The sequence below is a fragment of the Sclerotinia sclerotiorum genome, genomic scaffold (genome assembly GCF_000146945.2).
Source record: "Sclerotinia sclerotiorum 1980 UF-70 scaffold_25 genomic scaffold, whole genome shotgun sequence".
Classification (NCBI taxonomy): domain Eukaryota; kingdom Fungi; phylum Ascomycota; class Leotiomycetes; order Helotiales; family Sclerotiniaceae; genus Sclerotinia; species Sclerotinia sclerotiorum.
In genome coordinates this window covers 480,421-504,224 of record NW_001820811.1, presented here as the reverse complement: position 1 = coordinate 504,224, position 23,804 = coordinate 480,421, and the positions used below count along the sequence as shown (strand labels likewise).

The window sequence follows — 23,804 nt, the reverse complement described above, 5'->3', positions numbered from 1 at the left end:
GATAGAAACTTTAATATCTTTATTAAAAAAATTGTATCTCTATAATATTTTATCATATTAAATGTTTAAATTGAATATATCATACTTTAAAATATCGAAACTATATCTCTAGTATTTATAGAGTTAGAAAAATACGCTCTAAGTATCTTTACATACAAATTTTGGTGTAAAGGTACCTGACCCATATCATGACATGACCCACTTCTAGTCAAGTTACGTTATCCTTTTTTTTTTTTCTTTTTAAAAATAAAAAGTTTAAAATAATATACTTACTCGAAGCTCTTCGGTCGCCTAGGCTTCGAAGCCGGTAATTATCACAGGCGCAAATTGGAAGTATGTTGATTTTGGGGGAGTTCGGGGCTTGGATTGTCTACTAGTCTTTCATATCTATGGGGTGAAGCATCCACACTTTTCCTTATCGAATGGACTAATAGGTCAAGATGTGCTGATGGCTCATCTGGCTATGGCTATGAAAGTTGTGTTATGAGTCCAGGTGTTAGTCCTGGCAATGAGACTTGATATTGCCAGCGCCAAAGTAGTGGCTGCCTTCGGCGGAATTCTGTACTTGAAGTGGATGTTGATAGTCGGGGTTCAGGACAACGTACCAAGGAAGCTTGTGGCGCGTTGGAGAGGGCTAGAACAAGAAGAATACTTAGCTCTGGAAGGTCAGATCCATTTTAATAAGTATATAGATATTTTCTTTTTGCTCATCCGTGGTCATTCACTAACCTGAACAGTATACTTCCTCTACCAAATTTCTCAGTCTGGGTTAAACATTGTACCAAGTAAGCTTTATGATATACAAACGAAAGTAAGAGCACGGTAAAGTGACAAAATCCGATCCAACATTTTATTATTTTGTGAAAACATTGTAATGTTTGATTTTAAAGGAAGGGTTGCAACAGTTTTGAAGACAGCCTTGAGGTAATGGAGTGTCCCTAAAATTCAACAGTGAAAAAACGACATGCTACGACATGGAAAATAGTCATGCTTGAGAAAACCGTAGTCTTGACTACTGTGAGCGGAATACAGAGACTTTGGCAATAAGATTCCAAAGACGGAGTAAGAACCACTATCTCGGGTCATTCGTATTATGAGAGACTGTTAAATATCTTTAAACGGCAGACGCAGCAGAATGTACTTCAGTGGTACAACACGCGCGAACGAGACAGGCCTAGTCATAGGAAGCTCAGCGATTGAACAAGTAAGAGATTGTGCGCGATGTCATATATATTTGAAGAGAAAACCTCCTGTGCCTGAAATAGGCTGCGCCTAAAAGTTGTAACTTCCTTTGGGCAATTGAAATAACAAAAGGCCCGCTGTGGCAACGAAGTTCGGACATAAAAAATTGAATGAAATACGAGATGTCTTCGAGATTATCAAGGTACCAAGAAGACGAATATTAATAAAAAGGTTGACGAGCTACAATGGAACTATTTGATATTGAACTAGGTAAGTATTTTTTAATATCGACCACGTACTTCGCTCAAAGATTCTAAACATCCGCCAGCGCAAGGAGGGGATGTTGAGCTCATGATCACTGGCACGTCGGAGGTTGATGACGGCCAGAAAAGAAGTAGCAGCCTTTCATTCGGAGAAGAGCTAAAGGACCGGAGTAAATCAGCCAAGTCAACTCCAAGTCGTCTCTATATGATGGAGGGATTGAAAACAACCGAGTCATTCTCGGAGATGTTGGAAGAGTAAGATCCAAGATAGATACGGAGTTGTGGTCTTAGAATGTGCTAACTTGGAAGTCTTACTTGGGGTAGTTGCTGAGTGAGCTGTGCTTAGTAATAGTTGTTTTATTATGAAGAAGATGACGGAAGCGCAACCATCAAACGCCCAAAAGGGTAAATGTTATCTCTTGTTCTTTTGTTTGATTTCCTCACCGCAGTCGTCAATTCATCCAATTTGTGCTGTAATTCTATGTTGAGCGATATGAGAGGATAGTATTTATTGTATTTCCAAAACCAAGTACTGCTTGCTACCTAGGTACTTATGATGGAGACGAGAAAATGAATTCCACACCCCTCATTGTCGCATTTTTCATTCACAGTGGAAGAAAGCTATTTTGTAGAACTAGGGAGTATTATTTATTACAGAACCAATAATTATACTCAAGTTGCGCCCTGCATTGTGACCTTGGCTCTTTATCCAAATCCCTGTCAACAAAAAAAAGTTTCGGATCCGGATCAACTTATTGAGTCACTCACTTGCACTCACTGAACTGTAAAGTCCAACATCTTCAATACCTTCCCCACGGTTACTCCCTCTCTTCCTACTTGCTACACGCGATCAATCATAAAGTGGATGTACCATTGTCTGGCAGATTCCATGGGCAATTGGTAGATATATAAGTACTGTCCCTTCATCATCCCACGACAATTCAGGAACCAAAGAGAAGACGAACCCTTCAAAGCATCTCGAGCTCGCAGGCTGAGTTAGGTCAAGTCAAGATGGGATCTACAACTTTTGAAAATCCCACGCGGATTGAAATTTTAGGGAAGGAAGATATCATCGTCGATTTCGATATCTGGCGCAATTTCGTTGCAGAAGATTTGCTTTCAGACCTCCCCTCATCTACCTATGTCCTCATCACAGATACCAATCTCTCCCCTCTCTACGTCCCAGCTTTCCAACAGTCCTTCGAGGCACTTGCTGCCAAATCGAGCTCAACACCTCGACTTCTTACCTACGAAATACCTCCAGGGGAGAATTCCAAGAGTAGAGAAACAAAAGCCGAGATTGAGGACTGGATGTTGTCGCACCAATGTACAAGGGATTCGGTCATAATTGCTTTGGGGGGAGGAGTCATTGGTGATATGATTGGCTATGTTGCAGCAACTTTTATGAGAGGTGTACGATTCGTACAGGTCCCAACAACGTTGCTGGCCATGGTCGACTCCTCCATTGGTGGAAAGACGGCAATCGATACGCCTTTGGGAAAGAATTTGGTTGGTGCATTTTGGCAACCGCAGAGAATCTACATAGATTTGCGATTTCTAGAAACCCTACCTGTGCGCGAATTCATCAATGGCATGGCAGAAGTGGTCAAAACTGCCGCCATCTGGGACGAGGCGGAGTTCTCTGCACTCGAGGATAATGCGAATCTCATTATGACTACAATTCGAGCCAAGAATACAGACTGCTCTACAAGATTAGGCCCAATCCGAGATATATTGAAAAGAATAGTACTAGGCTCGGCGAAGACCAAGGCCGATGTTGTGTCAGCCGATGAGAGAGAAGGTGGATTGCGAAATATTTTAAACTTTGGTCACTCAATTGGGCATGCATTTGAAGCAATCCTGACGCCGCAAGTGCTACATGGAGAAGCTGTAGCTATTGGAATGGTGAAGGAAGCAGAATTGGCTAGGCATTTGGGAGTTTTGAAACCAGGAGCAGTCGCCCGTCTGGTCAAATGCATAGCGAGTTATGGACTACCTACCTCTCTTGCAGACAAACGCATTCAGAAGCTCACGGCAGGGAAGCTATGTCCTGTTGACGTACTATTAGAGAAGATGGGCGTCGACAAGAAGAATGATGGAAGAAAAAAGAAGATTGTTTTACTTTCTGCCATTGGTAAAACATATGAACCCAAGGCTAGTGTCGTGGAGGACCGATCAATCAGAGTCGTCTTATCTGACTCGGTCGAGGTTAGACCTAGCGTACCCGAGACTTTGAATGTCGAGGTGACACCACCAGGCTCAAAGAGTATCTCTAACAGGGCTCTTGTTCTTGCGGCTCTTGGCACTGGCCCTTGCCGCATCAAGAACCTCCTCCACTCGGATGATGTAGAGTTCATGCTTACTTCAATTGGTAAGCTTGGTGGTGCGACATACGCATGGGAAGATGCGGGTGAAGTGCTCTGTGTTCAAGGTAAGGGTGGCGACTTGCATGCCAGCCCTACGGAACTCTATATTGGAAACGCAGGTACTGCATCTCGTTTCCTTACAACTGTGGTTTCGTTGTGCAAGCCTTCAGCCTCAACAAAGTCTACCATTCTTACTGGGAATGCACGAATGAAAGTTAGACCTATTGGTCCATTAGTCGACTCGCTACGTGCAAATGGTGTTGATATCGAATACCTTGAGAAAGAGCACAGTCTCCCGCTCAATGTTGCTGCTTCCGGTGGTTTCACTGGAGGTGACATCAATTTAGCAGCCACCGTATCATCTCAATATGTCTCGTCTCTCCTCATGTGCGCTCCTTACGCTAAGAATCCGGTGACTCTGCGTCTTGTTGGCGGGAAACCCATTTCGCAACTTTACATTGATATGACAACAGCGATGATGGCAGCTTTCGGGATCCACGTCGTCCGATCGCAGACGGAAGAGCATACTTACCATATACCACAAGGAGTTTACAAGAACCCTGAAGAGTATGTAGTTGAGAGTGATGCTAGCTCAGCGACTTATCCACTCGCTGTAGCTGCCATCTCTGGAACTACTTGCACAATTCCAAACATCGGATGCAAGTCTATTCAAGGCGATGCTCGATTTGCGATCGATGTTTTAAAACCAATGGGATGTAAAGTAGTCCAGACAGATTATTCTACTACCGTGACTGGTCCCCCCATCGGATCGCTTCAAGCTATTGAGGAAGTTGATATGGAGCCAATGACGGATGCTTTCTTGACTGCTTCCGTATTAGGCGCAGTGGCAAAAGGCACGACTAAGATAAGGGGAATCGCCAACCAGCGTGTTAAGGAATGCAATCGGATCAAAGCAATGAAGGATGAACTTGCAAAATTTGGTGTCACATGTCGTGAACTCGAAGATGGAATCGAGGTCGATGGTGTACCAATAAAAGACTTGAAGCACCCAGCTGAAGGAATTCACTGTTACGACGATCATCGCGTGGCAATGAGTTTCAGCGTATTGTCTGTCGCTGCAAGCCAGCCCGTTCTCATCGAAGAGCGCGAATGTGTTGGGAAGACCTGGCCGGGATGGTGGGATATCCTCTCCAAGTCATTCCAAGTAGAGCTTGCTGGCAAGGAAGTCAAAGCTACGCACAGCAAAAAAATTGGAATCCCAGCGCTACCAGATAAGTCCATCTTCATAATCGGTATGCGCGGAGCTGGAAAGACTACGGCTGGTGCGTGGGCTGCGAAAATTCTTGGTCGACCTTACAAAGATCTTGATGTAGAGCTGGAGCGCATCTCAGGGATGTCAATACCTGATATGGTCAGATCGAAGGGCTGGGATTTCTTCAGAGCCGCTGAATTGGATCTTCTAAAGCACTGTCTGACTGACCAGCCAGAGAAGCATGTGTTTGCCTGTGGCGGTGGAGTCGTTGAAATGCCCGAGGCACGAGAACTTTTGATCAATTTCCATAAATCCGGCGGAATTGTACTTTTGGTTCATCGAGATACAGAGCAGGTCATGGATTATCTTCGCATAGACAAGACTCGACCTGCTTATGTTGAGGATATGATGGGAGTCTACTCTCGCCGCAAACCTTGGTTCAACGAATGCAGTAATTTCCAATATCATAGCAAGGGCAGCGGTGCCAGCGCACTGTCTGTTGCGGAACAGGATTTCGCCAGGTTCCTGCATCACATTTCCGGAAAGAGTTTACACTTTGACGAGATGCGAAACAAACCACAGTCATTCTTTGTTTCCCTCACAATGCCGGACATATCAGGAGCAGCATATATATTACCTAGTGTTGCTGTAGGATCTGATGCTGTGGAAGTGCGGGTTGATTTACTGGAGGATCCATCTTCCACGAATGGAATTCCAGGCACTGATTTCTTGAGTGTTCAAATTGCACATTTGAGATCAGTGGTTCATTTACCTGTAATTTTCACTGTGCGAACAGTTAGTCAGGGAGGTCGCTTCCCGGACGCTGCACATGAAGAGGCACTGAAACTTTATAAACTTGCCGTAAAGATGGGCATCGAATATATCGACTTGGAAATTGCTTTCCCTGATGAGCTTCTACAGGAAGTTACCGAGGCTAAAGGATTCTCGAGAATCATAGCTTCACATCATGATCCTCAAGGAACTTTGTCATGGAAGAACGGTGGTTGGTTTCAACATTATAATAGAGCCCTTCAGTATGGAGATATCATCAAGCTTGTTGGGTCTGCCAAGAGTATTGAAGATAACTTTGCGCTTGCAAAATTTAAGAAGACGATGGCGGCAGCTCATGATACCCCGTTGATCGCCATAAACATGGGCGTTACGGGAAAACTGAGTCGTGTCCTAAACGGTTTCATGACACCAGTTTCGCACCCGTCATTGCCATTCAAAGCAGCGCCTGGCCAGCTTTCTGCTGCCGAGATCAGATCAACTTTGTCGACCCTTGGAGAAATAGAGCCAAAGTCATTTTACCTTTTTGGTACTCCTATCTCCCAATCGCGATCACCTGCGCTTCACAACACTCTTTTCAAGCAGACAGGATTGCCTCATCGATATTCCAGACTGGAAACTGATCGCGTTGCTGACGTACAAGATGTCATTCGCGCTCCAGATTTCGGTGGTGCATCTGTTACTATTCCGCTAAAACTCGACATCATACCACTTCTCGACTCGGTTACCGATGCAGTCAAGGTTATAGGAGCCGTGAATACCATCATCCCTACGCCAGACAACCCACCTCGTCTTGTTGGTGAGAACACCGACTGGCTTGGAATGACTCACTCCCTCATGTCCGCATCTCATACGCCATCGCCTGTCGACTCTCCTTCCCCTGCTCTCGTCATCGGCGCCGGAGGTACAGCACGCGCTGCTATCTACGCCCTTCACTCTCTCGGCCACTCCCCCATCTACATGGTCGCGCGTACGCCTTCCAAACTCGACACTCTGATAAATTCATTCCCTTCATCCTTCAACATCATCCCACTCCCAAGCACCACCTCGGCCACAGAACTGACTACTCCTCCTGCCGTCGCGATTAGTACGATTCCTGCTGATCGCCCGATCGAAAGCAATATGCGAGAAACTCTCGCCGTCCTGCTGAGACACGAGAAGAAGGACGAGGGAAAACAGAGAACTTTGTTGGAGATGGCATACAAACCATCTCAAACCCCACTCATGAGAATGGCGGAAGATGCTGGCTGGGTTGCAATTCCTGGACTGGAGGTTTTGAGTGCACAGGGATGGTATCAGGTTAGTTTGTTCCCTTTTCACCTCCTCGTATGTTACGAGGTAATATTTCTGAATGGTTTTACTAAGATATATCGTCTAGTTTCAAAAATGGACAAGCATCCAACCTTTGTATGTTGATGCTAGGGCAGCTGTTATGGGCGATAGTACCGCTTAAAATGGGAAGGGTTTGGATGCCTACCTACCTGGTATCCTTATCTTCATCGGTGATTCAATGAGAGATGAGTTTATGCCGTTGTATGGTTTATAAAGATATTAGAAAAAGAAAAGTAGATAGCAATTGCTTCAGATATGTGAGGAAAGTTATTCTTTTTTAGCGTTCTATATCTGCTCGTGTGATTCTTTTATGTATAGTGATCGTTACTCAAATCATATATCTTGTTCCCCTCTGATTTATATATAAATAAAACAAGTAGCTGAATTTATTCTTTCCTATTGTAGAATTTTCATGATCTTATTCTGATAGTAATGAAATGTATTGAATAGTAATATAGTATCAGTCTCTCAATACTAATGTTGTTTTGTTTTAGATAAATAAATTACATATCAGAATACCATATTAACATCATCACTTTGTAGTACCAACCTGATGTTATTCACTCTTGAAAGAATATCATTTTGATAACTTTAGGTAATTATCCCCATCATTTCACCTTTCTTCCATAATACCCATACCCAACCCCAAACCCAAACCCATTGCAACAACTATTAAAATCTATAGATACAAAGCAAAAGCAGAACCTCACGACTCATACCTTGAAACACATTGAAAAATTTTTGCACAATATCTCACATTGAAACTGGTCTTTTCATAGCAATACAGTATTAAATTACTTCTTATTCAAGTACCTGTGCTACATACGCATCTAAAATTCTAAGTTATTTTTGTATCCCCATCCCCATCATGATAAGTGTTTAAATTCATGAAATGAGGAATTGAGTTTTGTTCATGATACATTCCCGTTCCGTTCTATAATCCATGCATTCGTTGTACAATTTTTTATTCCGACAGAGAAATGAAAAAGAAAGTAGAGGAAAGGAAGGAGAAAGAGGTATGAATACAACAGATAGAGAGATAACATGATGGTACAGAGACGATTTCAGGCCTTCCTAGCCCAAAGGGACACTTCAAATGCGAGACAATTTGAAGGAAAGAGAAAAAAGGAAAAAAGTAGATGAAAAAAGAAATTTTTGACAACTACAGTATTGACAAGTAACTGGTTAGTCGGACCTTATTACCCATGTCAATGCCATCCAAATCCAGAGCCTGCTGAAAAATCCATAAACAAAATCCGTAACAATTTTCTTCTCCAAGTCTTGATTCCCAATGCTCGATTATAACAATTCCATAAAATGACGCCCAAAAATTCCATAAACGACGTAGGAAAGCGGCTAGATTCCTTTTGTAAAACCCAAACCCCTGAAAACCCCTAAAACCATGAGTCATGAGTCATGACGCTTTTCATTTCATAAAGGCATAACTACATTTCCATGTTGTGTTTGCGTAACACTCACGATGTGTGTGTGTATAAATGTTGTGTAAGTGTAAATGTGTGTTCTCCGTAAACTTGTTCAGCATCCTCGCATCGATGATGTCATGAAAAATCATTGTGTCTCATGAACCCGGAATTGTTTTTCCTTTTCACATCGCGAAATGTGACAAGTGGATAAATTGTGCTAGTCTGTGCTTCCGAACAATGACCAGTACCCATAATTATGTGGAGACGAAAAAACCCTTCGTGCATCATTAGTTCGCATGAGATGATGAAAACAGCTTCAATCTACCTTTCGATAAAAGAGAAGGATCATGGAACATGGAATCTTGACTCTTTTAGTCGGGAAGTCGGATAAATCGGACAGAGTTCCCTTGAACACCGACGAACCAGGAAAAAGGCCTTGACGGACGATAATGTACAAAGTACTAATTGTCCAATCATAAACGCTCCATAAGTCTGAAGGGTTATCAGTCGATTACGTTGGGAGTCGAGAGTCCAGAGTTGAGAGTTGAGAGTTGAGAGTGGAGAGTGGAGACAGTGGAGAGAGTAAACCCAATAAAGTGGAGTGATGGAAGTGGAAAGTGGTGCTGTGCTCTGCTTGGGTCACAAATCAATCGATTTGATTGGTCAGTGTGATTTGTTGATTGGCTGTGTGACGGAATCGACCGACGATCTATTTTCAATTTTCTCTTCTTTTCTCTTTCTCATACCATACTTCGCTTGCGTTACTGTGCCATCCCATTCTAATGATCAATTCATCCATTTTGAGGGAGATGATTTAAGTGATGAACGATGAACGATGGGATGATGAGTAACGACTGATGGATGAGAAAGAAGAGAAACAGGGAGGACTGAATGAAGGAATGAATGGATGAATGGATAGATAAATAAACGCTTTCAAATCAATATGAGATACAATTGATAATTTTTCAATCAATCGTCCTTCCATAAAAATTAAATGATAAAAGCTGATCATCCCCATTGCATTCATTCCCCTGAATCCATTCCCCCCATGGAATGATTCAATAGAGCACTCGAGTGTTGGAATTTCAATCCATATTGCCAAGTCCCATGCCTCTTCTCCTTCCCTTTCCGGTGCTAACGGGAACTTCTGGATGTACCACTCTCAAATGTCGAGTAAGCGCATCATTGCGACTGAATGTCTTTTCCTCGGTACAATATTTACATCGTAACTTTTGCTTGGATGAATTGTGAATGGTGTCTTCATGTCGTGTAAGATCATACGGTCGAGAGAATACCGTGTTGCAGGGTTTACCCGTTGAAGGGTTTATCCGTTCGCATTTGTGAGGCCCGCTTTGACTGTTGAGCTTTTGCGCCATTGATGTCATACCACCGCGATTTTCCCCACCCATGTTGTTGATCACTGATGTCGAATTCCGATGTCCTTCCCTTTTGTGTTTTTGAAGTTTGGCTGGTGTCTCGAACCGTAATGTACACCCGTGATACGTACATGTGTATGTTCCACTATCCGCTGATGTATTTGATGGTCTTCGAATTTCTGGTTCGGCTGAGTAATCGTCGCTGCTCGACTCCATAGATGTTAAAGTCGCAGGGAAGTCATTCGACGCATTTGACATGTTCGACATGCTACTCGTCTGACGATGCGACGAGGGAATGAAGGGATAATGTTGAGGTAATTGTCGAACGCTGGCTGGACTTGTGGGGGTTGCGAAATTAAATTGTCCTTGTTTTGGCGTGGTTTGTGAGCTCGTAGAATATGTCGATGAACTTTCTCGTCGTGTTGTAGCCATACTACCATAGCTTTGTTGCGATAATGACATATCTTCTGACTCAGATGGCTCTTGAACAATCGCTGACTGCTGACGGTAAGTCACTGGCGATTGCTTATGCTGTGGCGGCGGAAACAATGGATTGTTTGCATCCTCATCGCTTTCGTGATAGACCAAATCAACATCCTTTGGGGAGATTGTCCTTGGTGTAGCTTGTTCCGGTTTAGTCCTCTGGTACTGCTCTTGCATAGCCAACGCATCGTCCTTCGCTTTTTGTTGTTCTCGCATGCGCGTCGCAGTTGCAAATCCCATATTATGTGTATTAAAAGCTGCCGCAGAAGGGGCCAATGGAGAGTTCGGTTGGAAAGGTGATCGTTCGCGGGGAGATAGATTCGACGCTTCATGCTTGTTTGCATTCAAGTGCTGATGGTTTGCGGCCTTTAATCTTTCCGTGAAAACGTCATTGTTTGGAGTCGCAGATGTTCGAATCGAGGCAGAAGCTGGAGAAGGTGCCGAAATCACGGGATAGCTGGGATTAAACAGCTCATCATCATAAGCGTCCGTCATCGTGCGGTCAAGTTTGGGCATCTGATGTGAGGAAGTTCTATGAGCTTTGAAATCGGATAGAAGTAAGTAATCGTTCAACCAGGAATCCACGCTAGAAGTCATACCGGACGGTTGCCTTTCATCTTCATAGGAAGGTGGCGTCGAGGGTGAGTCATTACTCGCCACTGTAGTTACTGATGGCCTACTCGACCCTTGGCTGTGGAACTCAGGCGCCGACATCAGCTCATTACTGCCGCCTGCTAATCGTGGCAATGAATCGTTGTTGAGCATCGTGAAGCCCAGATTATTCTGGTTTTGATAAAAGTTTGTAAATTGAGGCGAGAGGAAATTCTCCTGTAACGGTGTATGTGCAGGTGTCAAGGGTTTCGGCGCGGTGGAATGACGGTCCCGAAACTCATTATACAAATCACCTACTACTTGAGGATTCGATGTTGACGGTGCGTAAGGTGATGCAGGAGCAGCTGGTGATCCTAAAGACGACAGCGAAGATTCTCGATGACGATGTCGTCTTGAAGTTGATGTAGGTGTTAATTGTCCGTTAGACATCCAGCTGCTATTCGACTGTATAGGTTGCATAAAAGTTCGTGACTGAACTTGTTGACCTGAGGAGTACTGTTGTGGTTGGAAGTCGAAGAGAATCTGATCAGCGCCAAAATTGAAGTTGATGTTATTTGAAAGACCGTTTGTGGGAAACGTTGACTGTGATGTAAGTGGTAGTGATGATGATGGAATCCAAGACTGAGGTTGCGATGAAGTTTGGGATTGTTGAAGTTGTTGACTAGTAGTAGAAGAGGATAAGGATGCGTCGGGATTATAAGATGGTTGATGTGAATGATGTTGTAATAGACTTGTTTGGCGTCTCGATTCTGGACTGTAAGCTAGCATAGTGGGATAGCTTTGGGGATCTGTTGAAAGCTTTTAGTAAAAAAACTTTAAAAGTTAAAGTCGGGTGGCGAATCTTCCAGGTTAATATATGGGAAAACCTTACCTCGGTTTCTTGTCTGTGACTCGTACTCGGGAAAAGAGGGAAAGAATGAAGGAGGTCCTTGATAGTATCTTTTGGAATGATGTAGAAGAGTAGATAGAAACTTATAAATTGTCGAATGTAGGAATCAGATCATTTGGTCAGCAGATTGAATTATTTCTTTCAGTCAATGCTGAGGGAGTATTTGTATTTAGGTCTTTTGGTATTTTCGTATTTTGGATCTTGGTATTTGTGTTTTGGGATCTCGCGGACTTATATCTGGGAGGAGGCCTTGGGCTTTGATAATGGAGTGGTTTTTGGGAGGGAATGGGGGGTGATGACTAGTGAAACTTGAACTTAATATAAAGTTTTATCTTGAAATGATGATTGGTATGATTGATAGATGTAATGGATGATGAATAATGAATAAATACTAAAGAGACCAAGATCAAGAAAGTCGAAGATCTACAGGTTTATGATTGTAATAGGAAAGTAGTCTGTCTGTGTACACAGTGAGGTATGCAATATGAGGCTTCCGTCCAGAGATAGATATATATTCAATAGGTCAATATATCTTTATCATCACACATTTAGGTTTTTTTTAATATGGAGTGACGATATCGGTCGGCCCCTCCTACCCTTACGCAGGGATTCCAATTCAAGCATCAGAAGATTATGTTTTTTCCATCTCTTTTGGTATTAGGTACGCGAGTAGGGCTTGCGACCAGGACCGCGACCGACCAAAGGTTTGGCAGGAAAAGAAAGGATGTGGACGATGGCTTTCCTTTTTCGAGTCGGGATGCAAGGGTCCATGCAGCTAGAATGACGCACCATGAGCAGGGATGATGATCAGGAAATAGCAAAATGAAATAATAAATAAAAATAAAATATGCTAACGAACAAAAAGAATTAAGCTGCGCAACCCTGACGCATGTCGGGAACTCGGTATTTGGCAGATTACTATGGGTTTCCGTACTCCTCTTGGTAACAAGCCACAAATTCAAGTACGAGCCACATCACCCAATATGAAAAATTTGAAAATTGGATTTGTAAGGCTTCTCACCTCAACATTTTTTAACAAAGAAACCACCAAGGTCAAAGAATGGTCTACGCCGTTCTCGGATGTTCCATTTCTCCAGAACACAGCCACAAGCAGTGTTCCAACGATTTATTTACGACTCTATCCTTGTAAAATAACTATTCTCCGTTTGTCACATAAGGTGCTGACTGGTTGGTTTGTCATCCTTCTCTCGGGAATACCGTTGCTCCTCTCTAGATCCCAAGACTTTACTTTTCCCATTCCAACACGTATACCATACTCGAGTATCATTCTACAAGCTGATGAGAAAACCACGGGAAATACAAATGGTTCAGCCACTTTTATTATTTCTCCTTTCATGATTTTAGGAGGGTTCCGACCGGTAATACGGTATCCGTACTGTGCAGAGTACATGAGGTTACACGGATCCATCTCCATAATGCCCATGTCGATTCCCCATTTGACACTAGTCGTACCGGCATTCTCATCTCCTCGGATTTACCTTGTAGCCTTGAAGTATAGAGTAGAACATCTAAGTGGGGATCCCGTTACTCTCTTGGGATCACTATTCCTGGACTACTGCTTACGCTCGTTAGTCTGCCCCATGCAGAACGGGCTCTTTACCATTCTTGAAGGAGATCTCGATAACAATCCCATGCAGATTTCCATGAACATCAAACTTCCCCATTTTTCCTCCTATTGATATTGTCTATTGATTACTACTTTGAGGACACGATGAAAATAAAAATTCTGGATTAATGGGTAGATAAGCGGAAACGCTGCCTAACTGTACGCTAATCTTTCAAAAGCACTTACCAATGAAAATAGTGGCTGAGGGACCTACTGGAGGCTTACAGGTTTCTCATCTTTTTGATTTTGTTGATACCGCACTTCGACCATGTACCACCTAGATAGCTGTGACCGACTTGATCATTTGATCATGGTCCACGTGAAAATTCATTTCTCCTCCGCCCCGCGCTTGGTCTTTGTAATGGCTAGTAGTGGCTAGTAATTCAAGTCTTCAAGAACTCGTAACAATTCTATTTTCATATCGACGATGCCACTTTTGTGGATCCTTCCCCGCATACCCGTAACTCCGACCAACGTTATCTTAGTAGATTTACTAAATGCGATTCAGAAGAGGACTCATCTTGGGCGAGCTTGGGTTACTCAGTTTCCGCCAAGGAGTCATGAACCACGTCAGCTTTGCTCAACCTAACTGACTCATATGGATGGTCTCGACTCGAATCTTTCTATGATACAAAGAAATCGGATGATAGACACATGGTACGGTAGTTACGATAGCCGAGTGAAGTTAGCTGAGTTAATTCGAAACTTCAAACATGTCGCTGGCTTAAGTCCGCATGTCCTCGGAGAAGAAGAACATGGCAGTTGGAATATTGCTAAGCCGGAGTAAATGACCTAACTGGTAGTGGACCGCCATCTAAGAACTCGTAACCCAAGGTTATCATTAGGCGAAGCTCGCTGTTCAAATTTTGAAGGGAGAATGAGTGTCGTCTTGGCAATGTCTGGTACTATGAGGACATCTACTTCGTGGGCACATTTTGTAAACAGGCATTTGTCATGCTAATGCAGGCACTTTTGCAAACCGCAAAATAACGTGGGAATCAGATACAGCATCCATGAGAAGCTGACCTCCACTGGCAAAAGGATAGCGATGGATAGCAAATGGACAAATGAGAGAGTGACAGCCACAGCTTCCCCGCAAAAACGCTAGTCTCCGCCCGCGTGTCGAGGATCATAAATCGATCTGGGAAAGATCAATGCTGCTGATCTAGCATTTCCCAAATTTTTCTTGTGGGGGGTTTCAATGCACGTTGCACAGCCACTGTGTTTGTTGTAACCTCTTCGTCCACTGAGCCTCGAACAACCCTTGATTTTCGGAATGAGCGAAAAAAAATCCGTATGCAGGGTCCAGCAGCATCGTGCCGCATCAAACAATTATGCCCCAATCGGTTCTAAGCATTTCCTTTTGCTGCGTCGCATAACTACGGCTCAGCATATCGCACTTATAAAACCAAAGACGCTGGACAGACGGAGGTAACGTGATGATTCCCAAATATGGTTCTCACCGGCATCGCCGTGAAAGTTTGGCTACACAGCGTGAGGAAAATCATTTTATGCACGGAATAGCGTGTACAGTGCATTAATGTAACACTGGCTAGATATCTACATATGTACCACGCCGCCAATTTTCACGAAGATGATTCCAAATACGTTTAAATATTGTGAGATCAATTCAAAACAAATTTCCATCTCCCTATCACTAAATTTCCATTGGTACTTTTTCGAACCTCATTGTCCTGATATGAACCAAACATCAAGTTCAGCCACCTGAGCATTCATTTTCAATTTGTACTTCGTCATTCCTTTCCCCAATGAACCAATCCTCCATTTTCCTGCTCTGTACATCCTGACACAAAGGTTGATTCCCAGGCATTTGGAAGAGCCTTACGGCATATAATATAGATTCGGTAATCTCGCCCTCGCTTCTGCTTTACTACTCAAATCATTTCCTCAACGCACCGCAGGCATACTGGAATGGGTGAAGCTTGAGCAAGCCACATCGGAATCTCACTCTTCATTGCCTTACGCGAGACTTTCGGATTTAAAAATTCCCAAGGGAAAGCGTTCGTCGGTTCGCGTAGCTTGATACCGTAATCTTCTGGATTCTTCCTCACTGGGATTCCGCGAGATAAGTTCCGGACGATTCAGTCTGGAACGCCTATTTTCAGCTGCATGTCGACGACAGCGTATTTACCTCCGAAATGTTCCATTCATTACAACGTTACAGTTCTACAGACGAAGAGATTAAATTTATCTCCGTTCCGCTGATAGAATGATCGGGGATTTCGGGATCGTCGGAGGATGATTTGATAATTCAGTTCAGGAATATCAGTGTTAATCGTTAATGTCGAAATGCGTATGCAACGTCATTGAAGCACCATCGGAGAGATCAGTTTTTGGTCGGAGTTCACGGCCACAGGTGTTGGGAACAGTTCTGTCCGAATGGTTTTATCCGAATACTTTAATGCTTCGAAGGTCTGAGTACATCACTAATCATTGAAGTGGATTGTGACTTGCAGTTACGAGCTGCGAGCGAAATTCTGAAAACAGCGTCAGCGACACATCTGTCGTATCTGAAGCCAAACATCAATGATGGAGAATTTGAAATGCATGGTCTCTTGATAATCGAGTATGAGAATTTAATAAGCTTCGATTGCACTGCTCCTTCCATTTTCTTCCGGCCATTCAATAGGAGATATTGTGCTCAAAATGCCCGTGGTGACAGGTTGAGATCGCGAAGCCTTTCCGGATGCAATGTTCGAGCTATCGATGGATTGAGTAGGACACGAGTGCCAATATACATGCCATGCAGTATGGTTGAGCCGAAGATTTCAGGATATTCGGCGATGAAGTGTATTTACGTCGAGTGGTGGGATTTATGGTTTGAGAATGTAGAAGATCAAAACCATACCTGGGTACAGCAATAATACTCGAGTAGAAGGATGGACTTTTCTCCGTTTCCTTGAAACCATTGCCGATAAGGGAGAGGTGTGGCGTCAGATAAGATGTGTGGCGCGCGCAGATAAGATAAAAGTACTCGCCGCCACGGGCTAATAAATCTCATCCTCGAGTAGATGGTGGACATTTTGTTTTGAGGGACTTTTCATTGGTAGTGGTTAAACCTCGGGCTCTAATTCCCATAAGGCTGAAGAAGTTCAATACATCATTTCAAGTTCAGTAAACAAATCAATCTTAACCTCAATTCAATATAAAATACCACAATTGAAATGTCTACGCAACAACTATCACCAATTCGTAAAGCATGGTATAGATGGAAATCACTCCGTCTCCCATGGCGAAAACGCTTCTTTGTCGGTTCGTCCACGCTCTCCCACCATCGCCACTGCAACCCCCCTTTCCCAGCAGACAGTTCAACTGACATTCCCAGGTCTTGACCTTCAAAACAATTCTTTCTGGGAATTTCGCGACGCTATAAATGCCGGCCGCATGCGCAGAATAGTTCAAGCGCCATCTTCAACCCAATATTCAGATGTCAGAATCAGTCCGCAATGGCACCAATGGCTAAGACACACACGGGCTGATGCGCCAAGTATGGAAGAATTGCTCGGGGATGTAGCGAGACAAGAACGACTGAAAATTCTCGCTAGACAGGCGGATGAGAGATGGAATGCGAAAGCCAGTTTTTTGGATAAGCCTGCGGCACAACAGGCGTTGCCGGCTACGCAAGTTGGGAATGGAGGTGCGTTTTCGGTGGTGGAACCGAGGGAAGATGGGCAAAGTATGGCGAATGCTGTGGGAGGAGAGCGCGAGGAGGTAGAGAAAGAGGGAATGGCTTTTGTGAAGAAGCCAGCTGGGAGTAAAACACGGCATGATGCGGAGACCCTACCGAGGGAGGAAAAGAAATATAAGGAAGATCCGTGGAAAAAGGCAAGAGGGGGGCCAAGTGAAGAATGGCAACCTAAGGCTTGGGATCCGAATGACATGCCAGTATCTCGGAGATAATGTATTAATGTTATAGTAATTTGAGGCCCTCCATTAAGCAGAAGTAAATCTCGCTCACTTCTTTTTTTTCTTGTTCTATGAACAGTGCAAGTATTCCTACCAGAGGCTGGGTAGTTCTGTGACGAGTAATACTGCTTAAAGTACCATATCCTGACTATGAAACTGATGAGCTACAGTATGTATGTATTGAAATTGATTTACATTTCCCCTTAATAGCCTTCTCGACAGCAAATGGTATCATCAGATAACTCCAATAAACAATGAACTGCTTACCATCATAAAACCCAATCCAGTGCTTCCGGTCCCGACTCCTGTATGATATCAATATCCCTGTTAGGAACTGCATTCTTGCACCCAATCTACTAAAGTTCTCAATCTCCTTGAACTTGCATCTAGAAAGATTTTCGCTACTTCCTCCTCCTTCTTTATTGCACCTGCTTTACGCCTGCCATCCGTCTTGCATTTCTTCTCCCTTGCGCTAATACCCCTTTCAACCGCATCGTCTAAGTTGGGTGTATGACTTGCTTCACAACCAGTCAAAAACAGGCGAAACAAATATTCCACCAAAATTGAATATTTGGCATTATCCTCAACAGATGAAGTCATAGGACACCATGGTAGAAAACAGGTTTCGAGAATTTCTTGGTTGAGAAGATCATTCGTAGAATCCTCAAAGTCGCTAGGATTGGGTGTAGACTTTGGGAGATAGGTGCGGCATAATCGTTGTATGAGCGAGACTAGTACCTCGGAAGGAAATGGTGATGTCCGTGAGATATTGAGGAGAAGTGAAAATGATGCGATAGGAAGCGCTGCGGTGAACTCTGCGAAGAGACCGTAAAGATCGCCGACGGGCATGAACTTTAGCGGGAGGAACACGGATAGGCGGGATAGCTGCAAAATTAACGTGGAACGTTAAAGACAGGTGGGGTTCTATTTACCAAAGTTATGACTCGCTGGCGCAAGCGGATAGAGTCCGGGTCACCTATAGTAGAAGAGTATGTAGGAATTCCTTTCTTACTTGGCCTTTGAGACGATTCCTCGGAACCCTCTGATGTATCGGAAGCGAGATCTTCTTCTTCCTCATCATCGTAATCGTTAGAGATTTCCTTGACATTTTTACTTTCATCCCATTTTCTCTTTTGCGCCACGGTTTTCCTGATGTCTTTGGTCTCGTTCTCAAAAATCTCCGGATATGCTTTCAGGGATTGCACAGAACCGTCTGCAAAGGCTGCCTTAACAATCCGTCTCACGGCAGTGCCATTGAGATTATCGCAGGATCCGCCCAGGTAGTGTACAAGTAACGAATCTTGCACTAATTCATTACCAGGAGAGAGCTCCGCAGCCCCTTGGGCTTGGCCAACTTTAGCGTTGAATGCTGCATCGTCCAAAGCCTTCCGTTCGTACCAATCTGCATCCAGCACATCTAACAAATACTCCAAAAGAACCTTCCAGTAGCTCCACCGCTTTGGATACCTAACACTGCAGTTAAATGACCAGCCCACGATCTGCCAAAAGTCCTTAGCGCATCTCCACAGTCCATTTTGAGATACTGGCCCTTTTATATCGTCGTCACCTTCACTGTTAGAGCCACTATCTCGAGAACTCCGTCTGGTGTATCTGCTGCCTGAATCAAAGGAAAATGCCCTCTCAAGATTGGCATTCCTTGGGCCAACTTCGGCAAGGACACTTCGCAGAAGAGTAATAGAACGGGAGGCTACCTCGACCAAATTCTCATTCTTGACTCGAGTTGTAGAGCTTGGATGTACAAGCAAGGTACTGGCTATTCGTAGATATTTGGGGATGGGCAGACAGGCAGTCTTTGAGGTTACGGTTGAATGTGATATGCCAGAAGTGAGGATGTCCAAAAGCATGGTGAGGGCATGGGTGTCTAATAAATATGCAATTAGTCTTCCAACATAGATCATGAGGGACAAAATTACATACACATCTGGACATCGAAATATACTGTGACATGGCTCTCGATTTCACTAGAAATTTGATCTGATTGCAGATAATGCAGATTCTGCAAAAGATGTTGAGCTTCATTTGTACTACCTGCCATTGAGGGAGCGCAGGGTGAAGACGGCGCATCTAAAGCCGTGTAAAATGAGGATGGAGAGCTCAACATCCTGGCGACATCTGGATGTGGATGTGGATGTGGGTGCGGTGGTGGGATTGTGGGGGTTTCGTGGTGCTATAATTTCGAACGCGTAAAGTAAGGGCTTCGCGGTTTTAGGCTTCTAGTGATGCCTCTTTCAAAGGTTCTGACAAATTTTTAGCGTGTTCGCACCTGTATGAAAGCAAAACAAAGACATTAGCCACTGTACATCACTTAATTTCCTTCAAAACACACCCAAAGACAAGTCTATAGGTACTAGGAAGTCTCAAAATCACATATTCCGACAGTAGAACAATCCACGCATTGACACGAGGTGAATTCTCTACGCAGACAGAATTATTCTCATCTCATATGCTTAGATTACTAGGTACGAATCTCCCTGTGTTGGAGAGTATCTTTTGTTAACACTGTGCTATTCAATGGATGTAAAATATTCAGAAATTTAGCTTCAACAAGAAATCAAAATTGTTCGTGGAATTGTTTCAAGAAATGGCCAATGGTTTAAGATTGTTTCTTATATCCTACAGCACATCATTATATTTCAAGTCTTTCAAGCTCCTCAATACCAGAAGGTCGGCCGCATTCGATGTGGGATTGATAATATATACGCCTCTGCAATGCTTGCTGTCCCTTGAAGATGGGAAAAAGTGTATTCTTTATTCAATCCACGCCAGACTCATTTTCTCCTTCGTCGCCGTCGCCGTCATCGTCATCTTCATCCTCATCATCCGAGACGTTCTCTCCGAGGGCCTTTAAACGTTCTTTATACTTTATCACTTTCTCCTCTAGGTCGCCAAAAACCATAAGTAGGTCATCAAGTTCACTTTGGGCAGCCTGTCTTGCAGTCTCCTTGTCTACCAAATCCGCTTCCACCTTAGCGATTTTGTCGTGCGCGGCGGTGACTTTCTGCTCCAATTCTTTAGCTTTCTCTTCCGCAAGTTTCAAGCGTGCATCTTGGTCAGCCTTATTTGCCATGTATTCATCGTGCGCAGTTTGCAGATCCTGGACGTGGTTCTTGTTTGACTATACCATGTCAGTGAGAAGTAGTGACAAAATATATGACAACATACCATTGCAAGATCTGCTTCTAATCGCTCAATTTTACTCTGAAGATCTGTGATTTCTGCATCTGTTCGCCGCCGCACACGTTCAGCATTAGCCTCTGCAGTCTTTTGAACATGTTCCAGTTGTCTTTGATAGTCTTGAACTGCCCGATCATGTTCATCCCGTACACGTTCAGCATTAGCTTCCGCTACCTTCTGAGCTTGTTCTAGCCGCCGCTGAAGATCTTGTTTTGTACGATCATTTTCCGCTCGAACAAGTTCAACATCAACTTCGGCTGCTTTTTGGATTTCTTTTAACTGTCGCTGATAATCTTGAGTTGCCCGATCATGCTCCGTACGTAATTTTCTTCTGGTTGTTAGTCCTAGAAATACAACCTGACAGAGTTATACGTACCTCATATCTTCTTCATGGTGCTTCTGAAGGGCCTCGTTAACGTTTTTAATCCTTGAAACTTCTACTACCGCGGTCTCTTTGGCTCTGCGATGGTCGGCTTGTTCCTGTCCTAGCTGCCCCCCAAGAATTACTAGCTCCTCTTCCGCCTTCAGCAAAGCTTTGCTCTTCTCATCAAGCTCAGATCTTAAAGTGTCTACCATCTCTCTGGAAATTCCCTTTTGGACGCCATTTGCGATAACTGCAACCTCGAATCCAGGATCTCGGTCGATGGCACGTAATAAACGACTAAAATTGTCTTTCATGAAGTCCACAAATGATTTGTCGAAAAACACATCAGGCAGGCCACCAGGCGAAGCAGAGCTGAGCTTCTGTGGAAGAACCTCGAAGTCTCGCAGTAGTGGGTGGGCCCTTAGCTTGGTAAGTCGATCTATATATTGATCTCTACCTAGCTTTGAGTTAAGAATTGGATGGATGGTTGCTCGGGGAACTGGAGAGTCTTTGGTGGAGAACTCATATACAATTCCAAGTAGGACAGCGCAGAGGCCTTGTACCATTACACCATCACCGCCCGTGTATAGCGTGGCTTGGATCAGGCTTTGGATATTACTGCCCTCGCCCAGGAAGTCATTTACAGCATCTGGGTCCTCAAATAGCCACCCACAAAGAAGCATGAGATAAGCAACCAAGACGCGTTCGTCCACAGCTTTGTGAACACCAAGTACTAAATTGGCAGTGATAGACTGAATACAAGTTATTACCTCCTCTCCATTTTCAGCATCGCCCTCGGCGACGCCCATCGCCATACTTTTCGCCTCAGCATCTTCGAATATTAAATGGAACAGAAGAACAGAGGCAAACCAGTAACGGTACGGATCGCTTGATATATGACTGTCCAGAGGTTGAAGAAGTGTTGTCAACACATTCGCTGTCTCATCGGCCCCGGAAACATGACCATCTATGGCTCGGCGGAGAAAATGTTTGCGAATGGCTGGGTGATTGTAAAAATAAGCCTTTATACATTCACAAGCAGCAGCGCGGGAATCGAAAGCTGACAACGTAGGTATACTCAATGTCAAATCAAGTAAGCCATCAATTACGTAGACCTTTGGGATAACATGGCGTTCAGGTTGACCATTACTATCGGCTAAAGGTTCATCAAGCACCGAGGTAACTTGTTGTTGAGCGAAATTCTCTTGAAGGGCTGGATTGCCTCGGATCATATCCGCGCACGTTGAGAGAGCCTATACCTGGCAATCAATACACAAACCGTTATATGGGCAATGGTTGCATACCTCAGCTTTTATCTGAACTTCCGTATATCGACTGAATGCTAATTGTAATACTTGACTAAGAATACCATGTTGCGCAAAAGAAGCCTGGTTTGCTTGGGTTCCTGCTCCTCCTGTTATTAGAAACAGCCGTAGTACTGCAAGTAGAGCGTATATGTTTCTATTTCGCTGAGCTTTAGCCCATTCGGCAACCTCCTCGACCTCATTCCCAGCACCTAATGCATCATTCAATAGCTTCGATAGTTTAGGAATACAGCCTGTCTCGCGGAAGAAAGACTGATTCGAAACGTTGAGCCGCAAAAGGTTCGCGAGAAGGATCAAACAATCTTCTACTATTCTATCGCCGTCCAGAAGAGAGCCTTCGAGCTTTATTATATTGAAAATGCGATCAAAAGCGTTCTCGAAGGCGACCAGTTTTTGCAATTCCGAGGAGCTTGGCGTCAAGTAGGTCAACAGGGAAAGCCCTTCATTTCTTATTACCTCCCTCCGATCATCTAATATAGCCACGAGTCTTGATATACCCAAAGGTGCCGTGAATATACATTCTTCAGTTCTCTCCGTTCGAGACGACAGAATTACCGATAGGAGTTGCAACGAATATAGACGCGAATAGAAATCATTGGTATCCAGAAAATCCAAAAGTAATGTAATATTATCTTGCCGTGTGGTGAATTCGTCCGCTATGAAATATGCAAGTTCCTCTGATGCTTCAGCACTGTTCTGGTTCGGATTGAAAAGGAATAGAAGAGTCTCGAGGACGACTTTGATGGAGTCAACATCCTCTCCATCTTTGCGTAGGCTTGCAATTAGTCCTCGTAGAGCCTCAGATGCCACAGATGCAGGATAGTCTTTTGCGAAACTGCGAAGGCCTAAACATGCTGCTCGCCGGTCTTCTAGAAGGGTGGAGGATGTAAGTCGAGAAGCGTAGACCTGGCGAGTTCCGTATTAGCCTTGTAGTAAGACGAGGGTGCAGAATATCAAGGGGAACCCCAAGGACATAATGTAAGTCTACTTACAGAAATAGTCTCCCCAACTTTTGACATTTCCTCAAGTAGGATATGAAAGGTGTTCTTGGTAAGACCCAAGTTTCCCCTTCTTCGTTATGATTCTCTGATCTCTATTTGTACATTGAACATTGAAGGATAATTTGAGAATTCGAGATCCAGTAGCATAGTGTCACTTCTTATACATACCTTATTCACCACGAGGTATATCTAACTTCAAAATCTGGCAGATTCATGATTTAACTCTTTATTTTAGAGCTTCTCCAGACTAGAAGTGCATGCATGCAAATGCAGACTAGCGTTTCTTGAGCGTTAGAACTATGTCGGTGAATCAAAATTCCGTCCCCAGTTTGCTACCCTACCATACCATGAATTGCGGCGGCATCTTTTCACTGCTTTGTTCTCTATTTCTTTCAACCTTGAATGTACAATAGACAGGAGCTTTCATGAAAGCATT

The 23,804-nt window shown here is 43.8% G+C and overlaps 9 protein-coding genes across 9 annotated transcripts; 6 read left to right on the top strand and 3 right to left on the bottom strand.

The window, feature by feature from the left end:
* Positions 1–1,427: 1,427 nt before the first annotated feature.
* On the top strand, positions 1,428–1,776 carry SS1G_13551 (predicted protein; the record flags this gene model as incomplete). Its single annotated transcript, XM_001585617.1, has 3 exons — positions 1,428–1,452; positions 1,511–1,700; positions 1,770–1,776. 3 exons carry the CDS (start codon positions 1,428–1,430, stop codon positions 1,774–1,776), a joined length of 222 nt encoding a protein of 73 aa, XP_001585667.1.
* A 680-nt stretch (positions 1,777–2,456) lies between these two features.
* On the top strand, positions 2,457–7,266 carry SS1G_13550 (hypothetical protein; the record flags this gene model as incomplete). The annotated part of the gene is made up of 2 exons (XM_001585616.1): positions 2,457–7,112; positions 7,192–7,266. The coding sequence occupies 2 exons, from the start codon at positions 2,457–2,459 to the stop codon at positions 7,264–7,266; spliced, it is 4,731 nt and encodes a 1,576-aa protein (XP_001585666.1).
* A 2,388-nt stretch (positions 7,267–9,654) lies between these two features.
* SS1G_13549 (hypothetical protein) lies at positions 9,655–11,193 on the bottom strand (the record flags this gene model as incomplete). Its single annotated transcript, XM_001585615.1, has 1 exon — positions 9,655–11,193. The coding sequence occupies one exon, from the start codon at positions 11,191–11,193 to the stop codon at positions 9,655–9,657; it is 1,539 nt and encodes a 512-aa protein (XP_001585665.1).
* Positions 11,194–12,662: 1,469 nt separating this feature from the next.
* Positions 12,663–13,629, top strand: SS1G_13548 (predicted protein; the record flags this gene model as incomplete). The annotated part of the gene is made up of 2 exons (XM_001585614.1): positions 12,663–12,694; positions 12,795–13,629. 2 exons carry the CDS (start codon positions 12,663–12,665, stop codon positions 13,627–13,629), a joined length of 867 nt encoding a protein of 288 aa, XP_001585664.1.
* A 525-nt stretch (positions 13,630–14,154) lies between these two features.
* Positions 14,155–14,343, top strand: SS1G_13547 (predicted protein; the record flags this gene model as incomplete). Its single annotated transcript, XM_001585613.1, has 1 exon — positions 14,155–14,343. One exon carries the CDS (start codon positions 14,155–14,157, stop codon positions 14,341–14,343), a length of 189 nt encoding a protein of 62 aa, XP_001585663.1.
* A 1,777-nt stretch (positions 14,344–16,120) lies between these two features.
* Positions 16,121–16,441, top strand: SS1G_13546 (predicted protein; the record flags this gene model as incomplete). Its single annotated transcript, XM_001585612.1, has 1 exon — positions 16,121–16,441. One exon carries the CDS (start codon positions 16,121–16,123, stop codon positions 16,439–16,441), a length of 321 nt encoding a protein of 106 aa, XP_001585662.1.
* A 300-nt stretch (positions 16,442–16,741) lies between these two features.
* SS1G_13545 (hypothetical protein) lies at positions 16,742–17,477 on the top strand (the record flags this gene model as incomplete). The annotated part of the gene is made up of 2 exons (XM_001585611.1): positions 16,742–16,829; positions 16,903–17,477. 2 exons carry the CDS (start codon positions 16,742–16,744, stop codon positions 17,475–17,477), a joined length of 663 nt encoding a protein of 220 aa, XP_001585661.1.
* Positions 17,478–17,810: 333 nt separating this feature from the next.
* SS1G_13544 (hypothetical protein) lies at positions 17,811–19,539 on the bottom strand (the record flags this gene model as incomplete). The annotated part of the gene is made up of 3 exons (XM_001585610.1): positions 17,811–18,368; positions 18,416–19,365; positions 19,422–19,539. The coding sequence occupies 3 exons, from the start codon at positions 19,537–19,539 to the stop codon at positions 17,811–17,813; spliced, it is 1,626 nt and encodes a 541-aa protein (XP_001585660.1).
* Positions 19,540–20,256: 717 nt separating this feature from the next.
* On the bottom strand, positions 20,257–23,386 carry SS1G_13543 (hypothetical protein; the record flags this gene model as incomplete). Its single annotated transcript, XM_001585609.1, has 5 exons — positions 20,257–20,619; positions 20,667–21,009; positions 21,055–22,295; positions 22,347–23,273; positions 23,360–23,386. The coding sequence occupies 5 exons, from the start codon at positions 23,384–23,386 to the stop codon at positions 20,257–20,259; spliced, it is 2,901 nt and encodes a 966-aa protein (XP_001585659.1).
* Between the last annotated feature and the right edge of the window lie 418 nt (positions 23,387–23,804).